This window comes from Chiloscyllium plagiosum, unplaced genomic scaffold, assembly GCF_037043375.1.
Source record: "Chiloscyllium plagiosum isolate Xiang-an unplaced genomic scaffold, Cpla_swu_hap1 HiC_scaffold_8, whole genome shotgun sequence".
Taxonomy (NCBI): domain Eukaryota; kingdom Metazoa; phylum Chordata; class Chondrichthyes; order Orectolobiformes; family Hemiscylliidae; genus Chiloscyllium; species Chiloscyllium plagiosum.
The window spans coordinates 94,997,712-95,019,220 of record NW_028270146.1 but is presented as its reverse complement, the minus strand read 5'-3'; the positions used below and the strand labels follow the sequence as shown (position 1 = coordinate 95,019,220).

The window sequence follows — 21,509 nt, the reverse complement described above, 5'->3', positions numbered from 1 at the left end:
GGAATATTGTGTGCAATTCTGGTCTCCTTCCTATCGGAAGGATGTTGTGAAACTTGAAAGGGTTCAGAAAAGATTTACAAGGATGTTGCCAGGGTTGGAGGATCTGAGCTACAGGGAGAGGCTGAACAGGCTGAGGCTGTTTTCCCTGGAGCGTCGGAGGCTGAGGGGTGACCTTGTAGAGGTTTACAAAATTATGAGGGGCATGGATAGGATAAATAGACAAAGTCTTTTCCCTGGGGTCGGGGAGTCCAGAACTAGAGGGCATAGGTTTAGGGTGAGAGGGGAAAGATATAAAAGGGAACTAAGGGGCAACCTTTTCACATAGAGAGTGGTATGTGTATGGAATGAGCTGCCCGAGGATGTGGTGGAGGCTGGTACAATTGCAACATTTAAGAGGCATTTGGATGGGTATATGAATAGGAAGGGTTTGGAGGGATATGGGCTGGGTGCTGGCATGTGGGACGAGATTGGGTTGGGATATCTGGTCAGCATGGACGGGTTGGACCGAAGGGTCTGTTTGCATGCTGTACATCTCTTTGACTCTATAACTCCTATACTCAAAAGGTCTGAGCAATGAAGGCAAGCGTGATAAACAGCTTCTTAACCACCATATCTACCTGTGATGCAAATCTCAAAGAATTATGTACCTGAATCTCTAGGTGTCTCTGTTCTACAGCACTCCCCCAAGGCTGTACCATTAATTGTACAAGTCCTTCCCTGTTTTGTTCCAAAGTGCAATATCTCACATTTATCCAGATTAAACTCACATCTGCCGCTGTTAATATTCAAAGAAGAAATCAGAATAATGAGCAACAAACCAACAGAATTATGCCACAAAACATCATATTCTCTAAACTTGATTGTGACCTGAGTTTTTGTAAGGCTGGGCAGGCTCTCTGGTTTAGTCAAGAAGTGCCAGAGGGTGTTAGGCCTGGCACTAGGTCAGGCAATTAGTGATTCCGCTCCCTTCCAGCTTTGACTTGTGGTTACGTAATGAAGAGTTGAGGCAGGTTCCCTGGGCCCGTCCGACTTGGTCACTCCCCCGCGAAGCAGTTTGTTTTGTCAGTTCTTACCCTGTTGTTGTGTTCCGCAGATCCTGGAGCTGACCCTGATACTGGCCAGCTACATCAACCACAGCGGCTGGCCCTCGACATCCACCTCGCCAAACCTACCGTCTGCGAACCTCTCGGGCAAGAAGCTGTGGGAGATCGACAGCAAGCACTTCCCGAGCATGACGCGGACCACACAGGGCCCAACCCTGCTCTGAGAACCCCAGCCCCTTGTGAGAGCTGAAGACATGGAACATGAGACCCGGCTACCAGAGGACAAACCACTTGCAAGATTCAAATGGTGCATGAATCACCGTTGTGTCTGCACTCTCTCTGTTGCAGCCTGTATTTAAGTGCTTGAGTAGTGTTTTTAGACGTGATCTTCTTTTGTTTTGTTTTGATACTTCACAGATCTCGTGCGAGCTGAGCGTGCAAATCCCAGCATGCTCTGTGCCACCGGTGCTAAGGCTGGTCCGTATGCAGTAAAACCGGAACGGTGCAGGCTCTCGGGAAAAGCACCCTGAAATGGGAAAAGGCCTTTCTCCAAAGCGGTTCCCTTCCCTTACCCAATTCCACCCTAGGGTTGATTACTTGGCAAACATGGCAGTGCCCACCTCCTACCCTTGGCCAAATCTCCAGTTCTGATGGGCTTCGGCACCCAAGGGGCAAGGTTGTGTAACACAGGTGTTGGTACACAGTAAATTGTCTTGGAGCTCAAGACTGTAAGGTTATCAGCAGAAGCCAGAGGCCTTTGCGTAAGAGTGGAAGATGGCTCACAGCAGCAACAGGGTCCATGACCTCCTCTTTGCAGACACCCTGGTGCTGTCCTTTCATCAGGCAAAGAATCATCAGTGCAGTCAGTCAGAGGAGCACTGGTACGTGTTAACCTAGGAACAACAGGGCCCGACCTCACACCCTCAGGCAAGTGCCTGTGTGGAGTTTGCCCCCGTTCTTCCAGTGTCCCCGTGTTCCCTCCGGTTGCACCGGTTTCCTCCCTCAGTCCAAAGATGTACAGGTCAGGTAGATCGGCCGTGTTAAAGTGCCCCGGAGTTTCCACGGATGTGAAAGTTAGGCGGATTAGCCATGGGAAATTGCAGGGGATAGGGGTGGGATGCCCTTTGGGAGGGCCGGTATGGACTCAATGGGACGAATGGCCTGCTTCCACTGTGTAGGGATTCAATGATTCTATACCAGGCAGCACCCAGAATAGGAGTCTGCACCCACCACCCCACTCCCACCCCCCCTTCAGGACCTGCTCTTTGAATGTGTTAGACACACGACGCCTCAGGAGAGTAGACTGTTCTTTAACGTTTGGTTTCAGGCTGAGCATGTGCTGTTTTGCAGGAACTGCTCCCAACCACATGCCACTGGAGTGGTATATCACAAATGACACACGAGTGAGCCTTTCAATGCTCCAACTATTATTGCAGTTCCCCAGACTAAAGGGCTTTGAAATCATTGGTTTTCCGGGAGTAACAAAATCAAGCTCAGATTTTCAGTCCTGAAATCAGTGTGAACATGGGATTAAATAACGAGACCACGGAAATCAAGGGAAGAGTCGATCAGCGGCTGTCACTGCCTCTCGAAAATGAACCAAGGAGGTAGTGCTGTAAAATTTATCAGCCTGTGGACAAGACTCTTAATAACCAATGCCTACCTTGAGAAAGCTGAGGTGGTGGTCCTGGTCGCTTCCTTGCTTTACTGACATTGCTTGTACTAATGGACAACTCGCAGAGCTCGTACCATTGTACAACTCGCAGAACCTACCACTGTCGCATTGGACGACTCGCGGAACGTGTCAGAGATCATCTCCAGGACCCACACACCAACTGACCCCACCGCCCTGTAGCCGACCACTTCAACCCCCCCCCCCACCCCCATCCTGACAAAGGCATGCAAGTCCTTGGCCGCCTCCGCTGCCAGATTCTAGCCACCCGATGCCTGGAGGAAGAACCCCTCATCTTCCACTTTGGCACCTTCCACAGGATCAATGTGGATTTCACCTGTTTCCTCATCTCCCCTCCCCCCACCTCATCCCAGATCTAACTCTCCAACTTGGCATTGCCCTCTTGATCTGCCTGACCTATCCATCTTCCTTCCCACCTATCACCCTCCCTCCCACTTTCATCTACCTATTGCCTTCCCAGCTACCTTACCCCTGAGCCCCACCCCCACACTCCTGTTTATCTCTCAGCCCCCTACCCTCCCCACCTACCTCCATATTCTTGATGAAGGGCTTATGCCCAAAACGTTGACTCTCCTGCTCCCTGGATGCTACCTGACCTGCTGTCATTTTCCAGCACCACACTTTTCAACCATTGTAGCTCCCTCAGAGGGCTGTCATTTCATGAGGGTCCATGAGTGAACCACTGGCTTTCTCTCATAACTTCACTGTCGTTGCCCTATTCCCGGCCCAGCTTGCATGCCAGCACCCCAGCTGGAGATTTTGCAACCGTGCCCAGCGCCATGACCAGTACACATTTTTGTCAGTGCTCCCCATCAGTAACTTCTCATTTCCCGGGCAGGAGGTTTGTGGATTCACTATCAGAGTCTGAAGCACAGAATCCACAGCTGATACTCCAGTGCACAGGGGGAGTGCAGCTCCGTCAAATGAGACAGGAAAGCATGTTTGTGTCTTCCCTCACTTAAGACATAAAAGATTCCCTTGAGTTATTTGAAGAAGTACCTGGACGTGAGGGTGGCTCAGTGGTTAGCACTACAGCCTCACAGTGCCAGAGACCTGGGTTTGATTCCAGCCTCGGGCGACTGTCTGTGTCGAGTTGTTGGGCCGAAGGGCCTGTTTCCACACTGTAGGGATTCTAATTCTAATTCCACCCAGTCTCCTGGCCTATAACCATTCTTTAGCATTAAGCTTTGCATATTTAATTGCTGGGGAGGAATACTTGTGAAATTTCCAGCAATAAAGACGGGTCAAAGTCAAACCCCACCTAAGCATCCACTGGCGTACCTTTGATTGAACCTCCCCTGGTCAGATGCACATTCTGTGTCTCTGTCTGGTTGTTGCTGGTTTGTTCTGAGTTCCAAGCGGCATCCAAAAGGCAGACCATTCCCGTTAGGGATCAGACGAAGGCTAAAATAGAATGTTCCGGTTGCTGGAAATCCCACTAGGTCAGGGAACATCTGCGGAGAAAACGCTTTGGGCCCACAACCTTTCACCAGAGCTTAAAGAGTTTTACCAATGGTTTGAGCGAGTCGGCTCTAGAACAGGAGGGCAAGAGGGAAGAACCTAAAGGAAGCATGAGAGACGGGAGCACTGATTAAAGGGCATTCATTCACTCAGATTAGTCTGGAGGCAGGAGAGAGTAAATGGCCAAAGGTTAGGATGGTACAAAGCCAATATAGGATGGCACTGGGCCAATAAAGAAAGATGTTTCCAGAGGGAGGGGTAAATGATTATGACAGAAGCATGATCAACATGGACTGTCCAGAAATATGATAGTAACTCACTGTTAAAGTGCCTCATTGGAAGATGGGCTATTTATTATTCCTGAATCTGCACTGGGTAGCTCAGCTCCTGCAGGGCCAGTGGGTGTCTTCCATTAGGCTGTTACATACAGCCCTCAGTGAGTCCGTGCAGTGTCCCTGGTGAATAATGTCAGCTTGACTCCCTCCCGCTCCAACCAAAACGACCTCAGTTCATTGGGGAAAAAAAAAGTCCTTCTCGTGCACTGACAAAACTGTCTAGCGATGTTCGCGGTCACCTTCTGGTTTTGACTTACCCTGTTCTGTTATATTTACGATGCCCAGTGAAATGTGCGTGGGCTTGATCTTTATTTGGGGAAGAAACCGTTTCGTAGTGAGCTGCAGATGCCCACTTGAGCTGGTGGCTGTTCTCATGGCTCTTACTCAGTCACGGAGTGATCCTTTTGTTTCCTGTTGGTGTAGGGCAGTAGGCCTGACCAGTGAAGACTGCGCTAGCGATTCCTTCACATACAGCCACAGGTGAAGCTTGTCACCACTAGATGTGTAGCATTCTTTAACCACTTAGTTCTTTCACAGAGACTTGAAGATGACCTTTTCTGTTCAAAGATCGGTACAAAGCCTAAAAGCCGACACAGAACAAATGGCATTCTCATAGAGCACAGAGTGTTGTTCCTGACAATTGTGTGTGTGTGTGTAAATACACCACACTGTATAATATATTATTGAATACTTGAATGTGACAGGGACAAACCCATTTCTGTGAATGGTTATACCAATGTACTGTACCTCTTATTTATTCTAACTGTTGGAAGTGAACACTGTGATTTTCACACTTAAATCTGAGCAGTTGCCTGTATTTTTGGGAATCATTGTGTGATTTAAGAGGGTAATACTGGAATGCTCCCACACACCCTCCATCTATGACTGCTAGTAGTCAAAATAAAAAGTGGTAACACAAACATGTCTGCGTCTTGCCAACTGCCTAAAGGAGATCCATTCTACTCTCGTTACTCAGAAAGGGTGTTCCTGACTATTAGCAAGTAGTGCATCAAACCCATATTTAGCTGATGTGTTAGGCAGTACAGATGCATTATGCAAAACAATGATCTGGAACACTTAATTTTAATTCGTAACCATGGAAAGTAATCTATGCACTCTTTCTGTATCTTTGTCACTATGTACTTTTTAAAATGTAGTCATACCACTGACAGGGCCACCACTGATTACTTATTCCTAAATGCTCCCGAGATGGTGGTGCTTGGGAAGGAAAGCCACCATCTTGAACTGTTACAATGCGCAGGAAGTGGGTGTTATCACAGTGCTGTTAGGGAGGGAGATCCAGGATTTTAACACAACCACAATGAATGTAATGACGATAGGAATATTATTTGGGATTGGGAATTCTATGAACTACTGTACAAAACTGGTAAAAAAAAAACTGAGAACTTCTTTAGATTTAGTTTTACAGTCACGTGCTCGCATGGAGTACAGTGCAAAGTTTACAAAAGGTACAGATTATTTCACACAAATTCTTGGCGGTGGTCGGGGGGGGGGGGGGGGGTGAAAAAATGAGAAAAATAAAAATCCAACAACAGATTGGAAAAATAGAGAAATGAGAGTTCAAAATAACAGCCCTCCCTAAGCAGACCAGGTCGGGAGTCCGAGTCCACGCTGAGAACGGGAGGTAAAAAGAAAGTGAAGAGAGAGGGGATAAAAAAGAAAATAAAAGTGCACTGAGCAGGTGAGCTCCAACTCAGGAGTCCTGCTCTGCCACCATCTTGGAGACTTGGTGAGTTGCTGCATGACATCTTGAATATAGTTCACTACTGTGCATCAGGGAAGGTAGGGAATGTTTAAGGCAGTGAATAGGGTATCTATTCATCAAATAGTATTTGATTGAATAGATTACTGCTTGCTGTTTTGGTCTCCTTTTCTGAGGAAGGGTGCTCCTGCTCTCGATGGAGTGCAGCAAAGGTTTACCAGGCTGATTCCGGGGATGGCGGGACTGATGCATGAGGAGAGATTGACTAGGTTAGGATTGTTTTCACTGGAGTTCAAATGAATAACAGGGGGGATGTCACCAAGACTTCCAAATTCTAACAGGAGTAGACAGGGTAGATGCAGTGAGGACGTTGTTGATGGTGGGTGTGTCCAAAACCAGGGGGTCACAGTCTGAGGATTTGGGGCGGACCATTTAGGACAGAGATGAAGAGTGGCCCAAAGAGTAGTGGGCCTGTGGAATTCATTAACGCAGGAAGTAGTTGATGCCAAAACATTGAATGTCTTCAAGAGGCGGCTAGATATAGCACTTGGGGTGAACAGGATCAAAGGTTATAGGGAGAAAGCAGAATTAAGCTACTGAGATGGACAATCAGCCATGATTGTGACGAATGGTGGAGACTGCTCGAAGGGCTGAATGGCCTCCTCCTGCTCCTATCTTCTACTTTTGTCCTGAATGGGTGTTAAGCCTCGAGTGTTTTTGGAATTGCATTCGTTCTTGGCAAGGGGAGAGTACACCATCACATTTGTGCCTTGTAGATAGTGGTTTCACAGTTTGTCTGAAAATACAACATTTTTAATCTCCTCTTATAGCTACAGTATCTATATGGCAATTACATTCCTGGTCAATGTCAACCCCCAGAAATGTTGATGGTGGAGATTCAGCTAAAAACAGTATGGAACGTCAATGGGAGCTGGTTAGATTTTCTCTTCTTGGAGATGATTGTTGAGTGGTCCTTTCATGGCACAAGTGTTTTCCAGATCCTGGTACATGCATCATTATTTCAGCAGTTGCATGAGGAACTGAACCCTGTAACTATCCCCTCACTTTAGACCTTATGATAAAGAAAGATTAATGCAGCAGGTGACAATGGTTGGGCTTAGGGATATGATCCTGACCAGAAAATATCAACCCCGAGGGAATGCAAGGCTGTTGTGGCTCCGTGGTGATGCCCTCCCTCTGAGTCAGAAGGCCCGGGTCCAGGTTCCACTTGCTTCAGAAATGCTTCTTCATGTAAAGTAAAAAAAACTATGGATGCTGGGAATCGGAAACGAAAATGGGAATTGTTGGGAGAAACTCGACACACCTGACAGCAACCAATTTAATGTTTTGCAATTGAGGTAGGATGTGTTTTGTCCATTCTGTAAGTCTCCCTTAATTTACATTTTAAGCCTATGAAGACAGAGTCATAGAGATGTACACCACAGAAACAACCCCTTTGGTCCAACTCGTCCATGCCGACCAGATATCCTAACCTAAACTAGTCCCATTTGCCAGCATTTGGCCCAAATCCCTCTAAACCCTTCTTTTCATATACGCAACCAGATGCCTCTTAAATGTTGCAATTGTACCAGCCCCCCCCACTTCCTCTGGCAGCTCATTCCATACACATACCACCCTCTGTGTGAAAAAGTTGCCCCTTAGGTCCCTTTTATATCTTTCCCCTCCAACCCTCTAGGGTGTCCAGAACCCCAGAGAAAAGACTTTGTCTATTTATCCTATCTATACCCTTCATGATTTTATAAACCTCTAAGGTCACCCCTCAGCCTCCGACGCTCCAGGGAAAACAGCCGCAGCCTGTTCAGCCTCTCCCTATAGCTCAGATCCTCCAACCCTGGCAGCATCCTTGTAAATCGTTTCTGAACCATTTCAAGTTTCACAACATCCTTCCGATAGGAAGGAGACCAGAATTGCACACAATATTCCAACAGTGGCCTAACAATGTCCTGTACGGCTGCAATATGCCCTCCCAACTCCTGTACTCAACACTCTGACCAATAAAGGCATACCAAACACCTTCTTCACTATCCTATCTACCTGCAACTCCACTTTCAAGGAGCTATGAACCTGCACTCCAAGGTCTCTTTGTTCAGCAACACTCCCTAGGACCTTACCATTAAATGTCTAAGTCCTCCTCGGATTTGCTTTTCCAAAATGCAGCACCTCGCATTTATCTAAATTAAACTCCATCTGCCACTCCTCAGCCCATTGGCCCATCTGATCAAGATTCCATTGTAATCAGAGGTAACCTTCTTCGCTGTCCACTACACCTCCAATATTGGTGTCATCTGCAAACTTACTAACTGTACCTCTTATGCTCACATCCAAATCATTTATGTAAATGATGAAAAGTAGTGGACCCAGCACCAATCCTTTTGGCATGTTTTCTTAGATTAAACAAAGAGCAAGATACATTCTCACATCCCGATCACTTAATGTGAACAATCAACACCTCTCCAGCAGCAATCTGCACCCCACCAACACCCCCCACCATGTCATAAATGCTGCCCCCTCCACACCTCACTTCAGCTTGGAAGGGGAGTGAAACCATCAGCTTGCTGTCTCTCCATGGATGCTATCTGACCTCCAGCATCTGCTGTTTTCAGTACAGATTCCAGCATCTGCAGTAATTTGCTACAACTATTTGGATAGGAAAGACTTGTTAACACAACAACCTTCATGGTGTCACACACACAAACAAATATACATTTAGCAATGTAAGAGGATTGACGTACAAGGGGATTAAAATCCAGGAGAGTTGAAACAAAGGAGTATTTGGTTAGCTGTTCCTGGACTCAGCTGAATGCGGTGAATTCCATGTAATAGCCACAAAACATTTTAAAAATATCCATTTGCAGACAGCTTTCTGTCAGAGCTGGTCACAAATTCAGTGAGTGCCCCGCACACACTAGGTAGTTTCTTAACACAGCCTGAACCACAGGGTGCAGCAGCACCAGCTGAAGTTCACAAATCTTTTAATGCTCACTGACTTATCAACATACACCAGGTCACCAGAGGGTCCACAACTAACCTAATAACCAGACCTCTCCATTACCTTATTTATACAGTCAGCCCCACCATTTATTGTGGCAATAAAATAGCTCAGGACAATACTGGGTACATTTGCACGAGCTGTTAGGTACAGGTCTCCAGAAATAAATCCTGATGCTGATTGTTATCAGTGGTTGTCACTCATTTAGTAACAGTACTCTTAAGCTCCCAGTCAGTAGGTGGTGCGTTCAAGTTCCAATCTCAAAACTTGATTGTAAATCCTAGGTTGACTCTCCACCACAGTGCAGCACTCGCTCTCTCTCTCTCTCTCTCTCTCGCAGATGGACATAAAAGATTCTAGTTCAAAGAAGAACAAGGCAGTTTTCTCTGGTGTTCAGGTCACTGTTTATTCTTCAATCAGCATGAGCTTAAACTGATTATCAAATTATTAGCATACCGTTGCACATTTAACTGCTACTGCACTTCCTACATTACAACAGCAACCTTGTTTCGTAAGTACGTCACTTGTGTGCTGGCAGATCGCGTGACTGTGAAAGGTGCAATATCTGGCAAGTCTTTGTCACCCTGGTGGTCATGAGGAACAAAGAACCATCAGTCTGTAATTGCATCCAACTGCCCTGCGTCCGGTATGTTATGGCTAACCTCCTTCTTTCGTGAAGTGTGCCAACAACAAGGATGTCATTTCCAATGGGCAGTTCCACCACCTGATGATGTTTACGACCTGGTGGGATTGTTTCCATGACATTGCTGACAGCAGTGGGAAGTGCTGTGTCCTCTTCACTGTCTGGCTGCTGAGGATCATTTGACAGGTCGAGGGCTTCCTTTAGACACCTGTTCTTAGAGAAGTAGTCCTCTTTGAGGCCAATTTCAACAACACGAGCAATCAACCCACACTCCACCCGAAACATCATTCACTCCCAGAGAATTACTTTCTGGAACAACGCTCAAACTTTAACTCTAAAACTCCACTTATTGAAATTCTCGCATGGGCCTGGTGTTTCTTGGATGGGATTTACCACTCACCTCTCTCAGTCTCTGGCTGGGGTAGAATTCTATGATGACCAGCTAATCTCGGTATCTCAATATCCTTAACATGAGACTGGACACCAAGGGCTGCTTAGCTATTCTCGTTCCTCCTCCAAGACGCTCCATAAATCCCAATACCCTGGTTCTCGGTGGGCTGCCCTAATATGTGCAGCTGGATGCTTCATGTTTGCTTTCAAACTGGCAGCTCACCACCACCTTTCAGACGCAACCAGGGATGTGTAGGTAATGCTGTCCATCCAGCAGGGGCCACATCCCATGAATGAATTTTTAAAACACTTATAACCTCCAAATATGATGTGCCTTGGGATGGTTCAATACGTTGAGGTCATAAGAGTTGAACAGTACAGAAACTCAGCCGTGATATCCTAAATTAATCTAATCCTATCGGCCAGCATTTGGCCCATCTTCCTTTAAATTTTTCCTATTCGTATACCCATCCAGATGCCTTTTAAATGTTGTAATTGTCCAGCCTCCACCACTTCCTCTGACAGCTCATTCCATACATGCACCACCCACTGCATGAAAAAAAATTGCCCTTAGGTCCCTTTTATATCTTTCCCCCTCTCACCTTAAACCTATTCCCTCTAGTTCTGGACTCCCCCACCCCAGGGAAAAGGTTAGGTGAATTGGCCATGCTAAATTGCCTGTAGTGTTAGGTGAAGGGGTAAATGTAAGGGAATGGGTCTGGGTGGGTTGCACTTCGGCGGGTCGGTGTGGACCTGTTGGGTCGAAGGGCCTGTTTCCACACTGTAAGTAATCTAATCTAAAAAAAAAAGTAAAAACAAAACCTTGTCTATTTTCCCTATCCATGCCCCTCATGATTTTATAAACCACTGAGGTCACCCCTCAGCCTCTGATGCTCCAGGGAAAACAGCCCCAGCCTAATTCAGCCTCTCCCTATATATAGCTCAAACCCTCCAACAAGCTTATAAATCTTTTCTGAACCCTTTCAAGTTTCACAACATCTTTCCTATATCAGGGAGACCAAAATTGAACAGTGTATTCCAAAAGTGAACTAACCAATGTCCTGTACAGCTGCAACATGACACCCCAATTCCTATACTCAATTAACTGACCAATAAAGGCAAGCATGTCAAACACGTTCTCTCCTATCCTGTCTAAATGTGACTCCACTTTCAAAGAACTAGGTCTCTGTTCGACAACACTCCCCAGGAGGTTCCTATTAAGTGTTGCTATCTAAATATATAAATTGCCGGGTTTTTTTTTTACTTTAGAAGGTTGCACAGGCAACTTTATCCCAACTTCATCCTTAGCTGACATTTGTTGTCATGAAATTTCCACTGGACAGTAAGGAAAAGGAATTTTCTTTCTCCTCCGTCACCCTGCATCAGCTCCCTTACTACCCTGGTTAAACTCAGCCAATTTATCACAAAGCAACTTCTGGTGTGAGCGTCTTGGATTTTATTTTTAAAAATACGGAAAGAGCAAAAGGATGATCAAGGGTAAAAGAATTAGAGCCCGAGAATGTATCTTCTTTATGGAAGAGGATGACACAGACATGGGTCTTAATGAACACTTTATATTTGTCTTCACAAAAAGTGAAATAATTTGCCATTGCTCAAAAAGTAAAGAAGGAAATTGAGGAGGCTCTGACCATTATTTTCCAATTCTCCTTAGCTTCAGGCATGTTGCCCAAGACTGCTAATACATACCATTAGTTTAAAAGGGAGCCAGTAATTACAGGCTAGTCAGACTAAAATCAGTGCTGAGCAAATTATTGGAACAAGTTGTGAAGGACAGTATAAATTATGTAGAAAGGTACAGATTAATTAAGCACAGTCAACATGTTTTCATTAAGGGAAGCTCATGTCTGAATAACATGACTGAATGTTTTGTATAGAAGGGGCCATGAGAACAGCACATTGGACATTTCCGAGATGAATTTTGCAGTGGCTTTTGACAAAGTCCTGTGTACACACTGGTTAGAAAACTAAAAACCTACAGGAGCCAAGAAGCAATGTCAAATTGGATACAAAATTGGTTTGGTGCAGGATGGGTATGACTTGACTGGAAAAGTATTACTGTGGGGTTGCACAGACCCCTTCCTGGATCCTTGATATTTTTGTGGTTATTTATCGCTGGCTTAGATTTAAATGGGGGGAACGCGATTAAAAAGATTGTAGCTGATATAAAACAAATCCTGTGATTGGCAGAGAAAGGAATCCCCAGTCTGCAGGAAGATATGAACTGGGGAGAGAAGCAGAAACATGGCAAAAGATATTTATAAACTGTTGAAGTGTGATGCAATACTGAGAAGCCTAGAGGAACACAGGGACTTTAGAGAGCATGCCCAGAGCTCTCTGAAGGTATCTAACGTGGTTAAGGGGCATTAGGTGGAAGAAGTCAAGACACAGTAAAGTTGTGCTCGAACTGTGCAAAGCACTAATTAGGCCACAGCTAGAGTACTGGGAACAATCCAGGAACGATGGGATCACCTCCCAGAAGGTACAAAGGATATTAACGAAAACGTTAACATAGAACATTACAGCACAGTACAGGCCCTTCGGCCCTCTATGTTGCGCTAACCTGTGAAACCAATCTGAAGCCCATCTAACCTACACTATTCCATTTTCGTCTATATGCCTGCCCAATGACCATTTAAGTGCCCTTTAAGTTGGCGAGTCTACTACTGTTGCATCTGTCCTATATCGATCACCCCTCAATTTAAAGCTATGTCCCATCATGCTAGCCATCACCATCTGAGGAAAAAGGCTCTCTCTGTCCACCTTATCTAACCCTCTGATTATCTTGTATGTCGCAATTAAGTCACCTCTCAACCTTCTTCTCTCTAACAAAGACAACCTCAAGTCCCTCAGCCTTTCCTCATAAGACCTTCCCTCCATACCAGACATTATCCTAATAAATCTCCTCTGAACTCTTTCCAAAGCTTCCACATCCTTCAGATAATGTGGTGACTAGAACTGTATGCAATTCTGGTGCAGCCAGACCAGAGTTTTATACAGCTGCAACCTGACCTCATGGTTCAGAAACTCAATCGCTCTACCAATAAAAGCTACCACACCGTATGCTTTCTCAACAACCCTATCAACCTGGGTGGCAACCTTCAGGGATCTATGTACATGAAGACTGAGATCTCTCTGCTCATCTACACTGCCAAGAATCTTACCATTAACCCAGTTCTCTGCATTCCGGTTACTCCTTCCAATGTGAATCACCTCACACTTTACTGCATTAAACTCCATTTGCCACCTCTCAGCCCAGCTCTGCAGCTTATCTATGTCTCTCTGTAACCTACAGCATCTTTCTGCACTATCCACAACTCTACCGACCTTAGTGTCATGTTGCCAAGAGTTATTGCATTTTGTTAAAAGAAACAAGGGCAGGACTTATACAGCTAATGGTAGGGCCCTGGGCAGTACAAAGAACCTTACAGCACAAGAACAGGCCCTTCAGCCCGCCAAGCCTGCACCGATTTAGATCTTCTATCTAAACCTGCTGCCTATTTTCTAAGGATCTGTATACTGCTGCTCCCTGCCCATTCATGTATCTGTCTAGATACATCTTAAATGACACTATCATACCTGCCACTACCACCTCCGCTGGCAACATGCTCCAGGCACCCACCACCCTCTGCATAAAGAACTTTCCACACATATCTCCCCTAAACCTTTCCCTTCTCACTTTGAACTAGGGACCCCGAATAATTGAGTCCTCCACTCTGCGAAAAAGTTTCTTGCTATCCACCCTGTCTACACCTCTAATGAATTTATAGGCCTTAATCAGGTCACCCCTCAACCTCCTTTCCAATGAAAGTAATCCTGATCTACTCAACCTCTCTTCATAGCTAGCACCTTCCATACCAGGCATTATCCTGGTGAACCTCCTCTGCACCCTCTCCAAAGCATCCACATCCTTTTGGTAATGTGGCGACCAGAACTGTACGCCGTATTCCAAATGTGGCCAAACCAAAGTCTTATACAACTGTAACGTAACCTGCCAACTCTTGTACTCAATATCCCGTCCGATGAAGGAAAGCATGCCATATGCCTTCTTAACCACTCTACTGATCTGTATTGTCACCTTCAGGGTACAGTGGACCTGAACACCCAGATCTCCCTGTACACCAATTTTCCTCAAGCCTTTTCCTTTTACTGTATAGTTCGCTCTTGAACTGGATCTTCTAAAATGCATCACCTTGCATTTGCCCGGATTGAATCCATCTGCCATTTCTCTGCCCAACTCTCCAATCTATCTATATTCTGCTGTATTCTCTGATAGTCCCTTTCACTGTCTGCTACTCTACCAATCTTGCCACCTTGCTAATGAGGCAACCTACACCTTCCTCCAAATCATTATATTTATCACAAACAACAGTGGGCCCAGCATAGATCCCTGTGGAACACCACCGGTCACAGGTCTCCATTTTGAGAAACTCCCTTCCACTATTACTGTCTCCTGTTGCCCAGCCAGTTCTTTATCCATCCAGCTAGTACACCCTGCATACCATGCAACTTCACTTTCTCCATCAGCTTACTATGGGGAACTTTATAAAAGTTCCTGAAGAAGGGCTCATACCTGAAATGTCGATTCTCCTGCTCCTTGGATGCTGCCTGACCTGCTGTGCTTTTCCAGCATCTGCAGTCCTCACTTTCTCCTAGAACTTTATAAAAGACCTTACTAAAGTCTATGTATATGACATCTACATCCCTTCCCTCATCAACTTTGTCACCTCTTCAAGGAATTCTATTAGGTTTGTAAGACATGACCTTCCCTGCACAAAACCATGCTACCTATCACAAATAAGGCCATTTTCTTCCAAATGGGTATATATCCTATCCCTTAGCAGGTTCACAGCTCTGTAATTACCTGGATTATCCCTGCTACCCTTCTTAACCAAGGGTAGCAATTCTCCAGTCCTCTGTGACCTCCTGCATGTTCAAGGATGCTGCAAAGATATCTGTTAAAGCCCCAGCTATTTCCTCTCTCGCTTCCCTCAGTAACCTGGGATAGATCTCATCCGTACTTGGGGACTTGTCCAACTTAATGCCTAGTGTTGTTGAACCAAGAGACCTAGGGGCTTAGATACATAATTCTTTGAAAGTTGCGTCACAGGCAGACAGGGTGGTTAAGAAAATGTTTAGCACGCTTGCCTTCATTACTCAGGTCTTTGAGTATAGGAGTTGGGACGTCATGTTGAGGTTGTTACAAGACGTTGGTCAGGCCACTTTTGGAGTACTGCGTACAATTCTGGTCACCCTACTATAGGAAGGATATTATTAAATTGGAGGGGGCTCAGAAAAGATTTACCAGGGTGTTGCCAGGACTGAAGGGTTGATTTAGAAGGAGAGGCTGTATAGGCTGTGGTTGTTTTTCACAGGAACATAGGAGGTTGAGGGGTGACCTTATAGAGGTTGATAAAATCATAAGGGGCTAGATAAGACGAATAGCCAAGGTCTTTTCCCTAGGGAGGGTCAGTTCAAAACTAGGAGGCATATTTTTAAGTTGAGAGGAGGCAAATTTAAAAGGGACTTGAGGGCAACCTTTTCACCCAGAGGGTAACCTTTTCACCCAGAGGGTGTATAATGAAAGAAGTTCCAGAGGAAGTGGTAGAGTCAGGTACAAAAGACATTTGGACTGTTAGATGATTTAGAGGGATATGGTCCAAATACAGGCAAGTGGAGATGAGTTCAGTTTGGGAAACATGGTTGGCCTGAACCAATCCACCAAGTTGGACTGATTGTGCTGTGTGACTCTACGGCTGGTGAAATGTAACTATAAGGAAAGATTGGATAAAGGATTAGAGAAAAGTTGAGCAGACTCTGGAACTCGTTGCCTGAAAGCGAGCTGAATGCAAGAGGTATTGTGGACCTGCGTTTAACCTGCAGGGCTAACAAACCAAGAAAAGTGAAAAGCAGGATTAGGCTGGACAGCTCTCTCTCTCTCTCAGCAATCAAGGATACAAGGGGTGAAATGGTCTTATCTTTTTTTCTGTAATCCTATGAGTAATCCTTTATACTCAAAAGGATACCAGGTGAGCACAGCCAGAAAACCAGCCATGGTACAATGTAGCCCTTCACCAAGACTTCTCAGAAAAATCTAACTTCTCTTCAAATTGGCATTGGATATAATTCAATATTGGCACGGTGGCTCAGTGGTCAGTACTGCCGCCACACAGGGCCGGGGACCCAGGTTCGATTCCAGCCTCAGTCGACTGTCTGTGTAGAGTTTGCGTGTTCGCCCTGTGTCTGCATGGGTGTCCTCCGGGTGCTCCGGTTTCCTCAAACAGTCCAAGTATGTGCAGATTAGGTGGATTGGTCATGCTAAATTGCCCATAGTGTCCAGGGATGCACAGGCTATGTGGGTTAGCCATGGTAAATGCAGAGTTACGGGGATAGGGTGGGGCCAGGTCTGGGAGGGAATGCTGTTTCGAGGGTTGGTGTAGACTCAATGGGCTGAATGGCCCGCTTCCACGTTGTGGAGATCCTACGGTTCTATGATTTGGTCAAATTTACCGGGTGAGGAAAATCGCATGTCATCATTCCCATGCAGCCCACTCTACTGTCAATGAATACGAGCACAGGGGACGGGTGTGCCATTACCTGACAGAACAAGGCCTGTCCTTGACTCGTTCACTGTTCCTCCTGTGTCTGTTGTAGGATTTCTTGGCAGCTTCTGTACACCTGCGATAAACAGTCCAGACGTGGCTTGGCACTCTTGAAAAAAGGAGGTGGAGTGGTGTTAGAAACCCAAGGACTTCCTCCCCTTCCCCAAGCTCCTCCACATAGCTCGGAGCTACAGAGGGATCCACACGACCTGCTCCGACCTCAGATGTATCTTAGACACAGTGCTAGCAACGCTGAAACATACCAAGCAGTTATAAACCAATCGCTTCCTCACACAACGAGCAAACCCTTCCCCATCAAAATCAATCTTTTAATATTTTTGCAGATGTGCTGCCTGGAATCCAGATTACAGTCAATAACCCACTGGCCATAGCACTTAGCAAACACATTGAGTGTACGGGCACCGAATAACATATATCACCATGGAGCTGGAACCAGTATATAGTGAGAGCGAGACACAGATGTGCAACTAAAAGTACAGAGGAGGAGAGGGAAAGAAAGATCACCACCCCATAGAGGAACGTTTAGCAATCTAGACAATAGACACAGAGAGGGAGCAGAAACTGGGGAAAAGATACAGTAGGTTATACAGAGACAGTGAGAATCACAGAATCCCTACAGTGTGGAAGTAGGTCATTTGGCCCATCGAGTCCACATCAATCCTCCAAAGAGCATCCCACCTAGGCTCACCATCCCCTTACCCTATCCCTGCATTTCCCATGGCTAATCCAACTAACCTGCATATCCCTGGACACGTTGGATAATTTAGCATGGACAATCCGCCTCACATGCACATCCCTGAACACTATGGGTAATTAGGCATGGGCAATCCACCTAACCTGCACATCTTGGGATTGTGGGAGGAAACCCATGCAGACACGGGGAGGGTGGAATTGAACCTGGGTCCCTGGCGCTGTGAGGCAGCAGCGCTAACCACTGAGCCACCGTGTCACCATAAGTGAGAAGAAATGAATTAACAATCAAGCCACAAAGAACAAGAGGGAGAAATCATCAAAGGAGGACTCAGCTGGCTACACAGAGAGATAAGGCAAGATCACCAAGTAGGTAAGGGAAACAGACAGACAGAAATATACAGGAGGGAAAGGTGGGGTAGGGTGAGGGAGGGAGTGAGGGAGGGGGTGAGACTAACAGCGAGACAGTGAGAGGGTGAGAGAGAGGGAAGGGAGGAAGGAAGGGGTGAGAGACGGAGAGAGGGAGGAAGGGGGTGAGAGAAGGGGGGAGGAAGGAAGGAAGGAAGGAAGGGCATGAGAGAGGGGAGGAAGGGAAGAAGAGGCTGAGAGAGAGGGGAGGGAGGGGATGAGAGGGAGGGAGGGAGGGGGTGAGCGAAGGAAGAGCAGGGAAGTCCCAGTACCCCAAAATTTACCCCTACTTTGAACATTTGTAAATATGTTTCCTTCTTTCCTAGTTAATCTCGCCCCCTTTCCTCACATTCCCTGGAATTCTTCTTCAATTCATTTCCCTCATGATTCCCCCTGGTCCTCCATCCTCACATATTTTCATCAATGACAGTGGTCTTCCTCAATAATGTCAATCGGTCTCCAATATCCGCTCCTTGAACCCTGAATGTGGAGTGACATCGAATCTCAGAATCTGCAAGATCGCAGTCTAGCCCGCTTTCCGATTTTAAGATACAGATCTTTCTAATCAACCAGTTCAGTGATGTTACTACATACCCTGGAGCACTGGGGACATGAACCCAGGACTTCTGGATCAGAGGTAGGGACAGTATCACTGTGCCACAAGAGCCTCCTAACTAACCTTCATCCTGAACCAGGCTGGGCAAGAACAGGATTGAGTCCAGCTCTGATGTTTCGTGCTTCGGTGTTCGAAGGTTACGGGAGCTCCAGAGAGCAGAGTCTGAGCTGACTCTCCAGCGCAGTCTGAGGGAATGCTGTACTGTGAGGGTGGGGGGGGAGCGGGGAGCTGGTCTAAATGTTAAACCGAGGCACCATGGCAACGCACACTCAGGACTTAGCAAAATGGAGAACACCTACTGCAATATTCCAAGAGCAGTAGGAGTGTTCTCCCTGGCCAGATCAAGCAACGTCATTAACACGGATGGTGTGTTCATTACCACGCTGCCGATTGTGGGAACTTGCCAATTTCACTGCAGCATTTTAAAATTAAGACGTTGCCTGAAAAGCACTTGGGATGGCCTGAAGGCATGATGTACAATTTATAAATGCCTGTTACCTCTTTGACTGAATACTCTGCCAAAACTACTTCGATCACAAAGCTCAGTGGTAAATAATGCCCAATTGAAAGCATGGTGCGCCACTGTTGGAAGTTGCTTTCATTTACCAAGGCAGGTGGTGGGGGGGGGGGGGGGGGGGGGAGCCCACCAGATTTCTCAATAATTGATAACCAAACCTGCACCCATCCACAGCAGCAGTCAAAGCCAAGGCCAAACTTGGTTGCAATCTACCTCACAGTTTAGCACTCCCTCTTACAAAAAGAACAGCAGTTGAGTGAGTTTCGGAGGAAAGGTCAGTGCCTCGTGTAGCCCTTTGAGGTGATGGGTAGTAAAGGAAAGAAGAAGAGGGAGAAATCACTTACACTCTCAATTGTTGGGTCTAGCCATGTTTTACCTGGAATACTGGCACCACCTCGGACACTCCCCTGGGGTTTCCGGGGTCTATCAGCAGAATGCACAGGTAGTAGATAACTTTCTGCTGCAAGGAAGAAACAAATAATCTTCAACAACCGGCTTCACCCCATCCATCCCCCAGCCTTTCCCAAACACAAATTCCTCTGGGACTGCTACAGGAGATCTGGCGAAGATGTTGCAGCTGCATCTGTCCAGGGAAGTGAAGGACATTTCATTATACCTCAGAGGTAAAAGGGAGGCTTGAAGATTCAAGAGGTGAGCCGTAAAAATACCTGCTCTAGCAGCCACGGTTATGCATGTGGTTGGACTGTTGGGTTCCTGGTCAATGGTAAGCCCCCACATCGCTGGTGAGTTGGAATTTAGCGATGGTGGCACGAGATGTGATGAGTCTCTCTATTGTTTGTAGAGATATCCAGAGCTGAAAATGTGTTGCTGGAAAAGCGCAGCAGATCAGGCAGCATCCAGGGAACAGGAGAATCGACGTTTCGGGCATAAGCCCTTCTTCAGGAATCACATCACATCACATCCACAGCAGCAGTCAAAGCCAAGGCCAAACTTGGTTGCAATCTACCTCACAGTTTAGCACTCCCTCTTACAAAAAGAACAGCAGTTGAGTGAGTTTCGGAGGAAAGGTCAGTGCCTCGTGTAGCCCTTTGAGGTGATGGGTAGTAGAAGGGCTTATGCCCGAAACGTCGATTCTCCTGTTCCCTGGATGCTGCCTGACCTGCTGCGCTTTTCCAGCAACACATTTTCAGCTCTGATCTCCAGCATCTGCAGTCCTCACTTTCTCCTCAGAGATATCCATAGCCTGGCATGAACATTATGACAAGCATTACCCCTAAAACTCTGCCTGGTTACATCCAAGCTTGGACTGCGGTCCCCGAGATGTTATGAGGATGTAATCAACTGAACAGTTGCAGACCATGGGGTCGAGTGCATTAGCCTGGTGAAATAGCTTGATTAGCAGTTAGGAGGATCACCCAACAACAGTCACTTATAATTTATATAACATCTGTAATGTTACGAAACCTCACAAGATGCACTACAGGAGCACTTTGCGCAAAAGGTAGTACAGGTAGAAGATCCTTTATCCAAACATCCAAGAACTGAAAAGCTCTGAAATCCACAGTTTTTTTCTCATTAACAAAGTTGTTTGGTGAGCATACAGTTGACCCAAGTCGACACCCACTCGATGCATGTCACCCAAATTTGATGTGCGGGGGAGGGGGGGGCGGTTGCAGGGAGGCCTGGCCAAGCATGTTCTTAGTTAGAAGTCTGCTTCTCTGTTAAGATTTCTTTTTAACATTTCACCATTAAACTGACACATTCTGAAAACCGAAAAATTCCGAATTCCGAAAAACAGCTGGTCCTGAGCATTTCAGAGTGTCAACTCATTACTGCAGGGCCCAAATTCCCCATTGGGATTGAACTCCATGCTGCTGGTCCCCACTAGCCACCAGTCAGCTAAGCCAGTGTCACGTCCGCCACCACCCATACCTCCCACACACCCAACCCAGTCAGGAGTTGTTGCAGCAACAAACACTTTCACGTGCATTATGGGAAGTGATGATAAAGACTCCAATTTATGGGAAAATAGTAGGAATCTCTAATAGACCAGGAATCTCTATTATTGCCTCCCATTGGAATTAATTGCAAGGATTTACCCAGTTGCTCCCAGCCTGTTTCGCCATATAATGAACATACTTGCCTTTGCCATTACTATGATGGAAGCAGGGACTATACACACTGAACAATCAGACTTCCTAGGCATGATTATTACCAAACAAAATTTGATCATTTATCCATCTTTTAGGTATGACTCCAATCACTCCTCTTAATCTCAATTCACCTCTGTTTTATCAGGATTCCTCATTTGGTTAAATGTTGCCTGATATCTCAACTTTAGAATTCCACACTTTTATCCAGATTTGGATCAAAGCCGT

The 21,509-nt window shown here is 46.1% G+C and overlaps 2 protein-coding genes across 10 annotated transcripts in view; one reads left to right on the top strand and one right to left on the bottom strand.

Annotated features, from left to right (window-relative positions):
* plekhh1 (pleckstrin homology, MyTH4 and FERM domain containing H1) overlaps positions 1-5,452 on the top strand; it is a 171,956-nt gene extending 166,504 nt beyond the window's left edge. For all 4 annotated transcript variants that reach the window (XM_087990124.1, XM_087990123.1, XM_043698224.2 and 1 more), the window contains one exon: positions 1,094-5,452. In XM_087990124.1, the coding sequence (XP_087846250.1) occupies positions 1,094-1,267 (174 nt within the window). In that variant the 3' untranslated portion in view covers positions 1,268-5,452. The remainder of the gene's footprint in view (positions 1-1,093) is intronic.
* Positions 1-21,509, bottom strand: part of pigh (phosphatidylinositol glycan anchor biosynthesis, class H) — a 127,285-nt gene that overhangs the window by 95,148 nt on the left and 10,628 nt on the right. Inside the window, exons 3-5 of one of the 6 annotated variants that reach the window (XM_043698218.2) lie at positions 19,547-19,630; positions 16,914-17,027; positions 4,329-5,112 (exon numbers count right to left, since the gene is read on the bottom strand). In XM_043698218.2, coding sequence (XP_043554153.2) covers positions 16,944-17,027; positions 19,547-19,630 — 168 coding nt within the window. In that variant the 3' untranslated portion in view covers positions 4,329-5,112; positions 16,914-16,943. Of the gene's footprint in view, positions 1-4,328; positions 5,113-9,225; positions 9,622-9,645; positions 10,117-16,913; positions 17,028-19,546; positions 19,631-21,509 lie in introns of those variants that run through there. The other 5 variants (XM_043698219.2, XM_043698217.2, XM_043698220.2 and 2 more) reach the window with 5 other exon arrangements.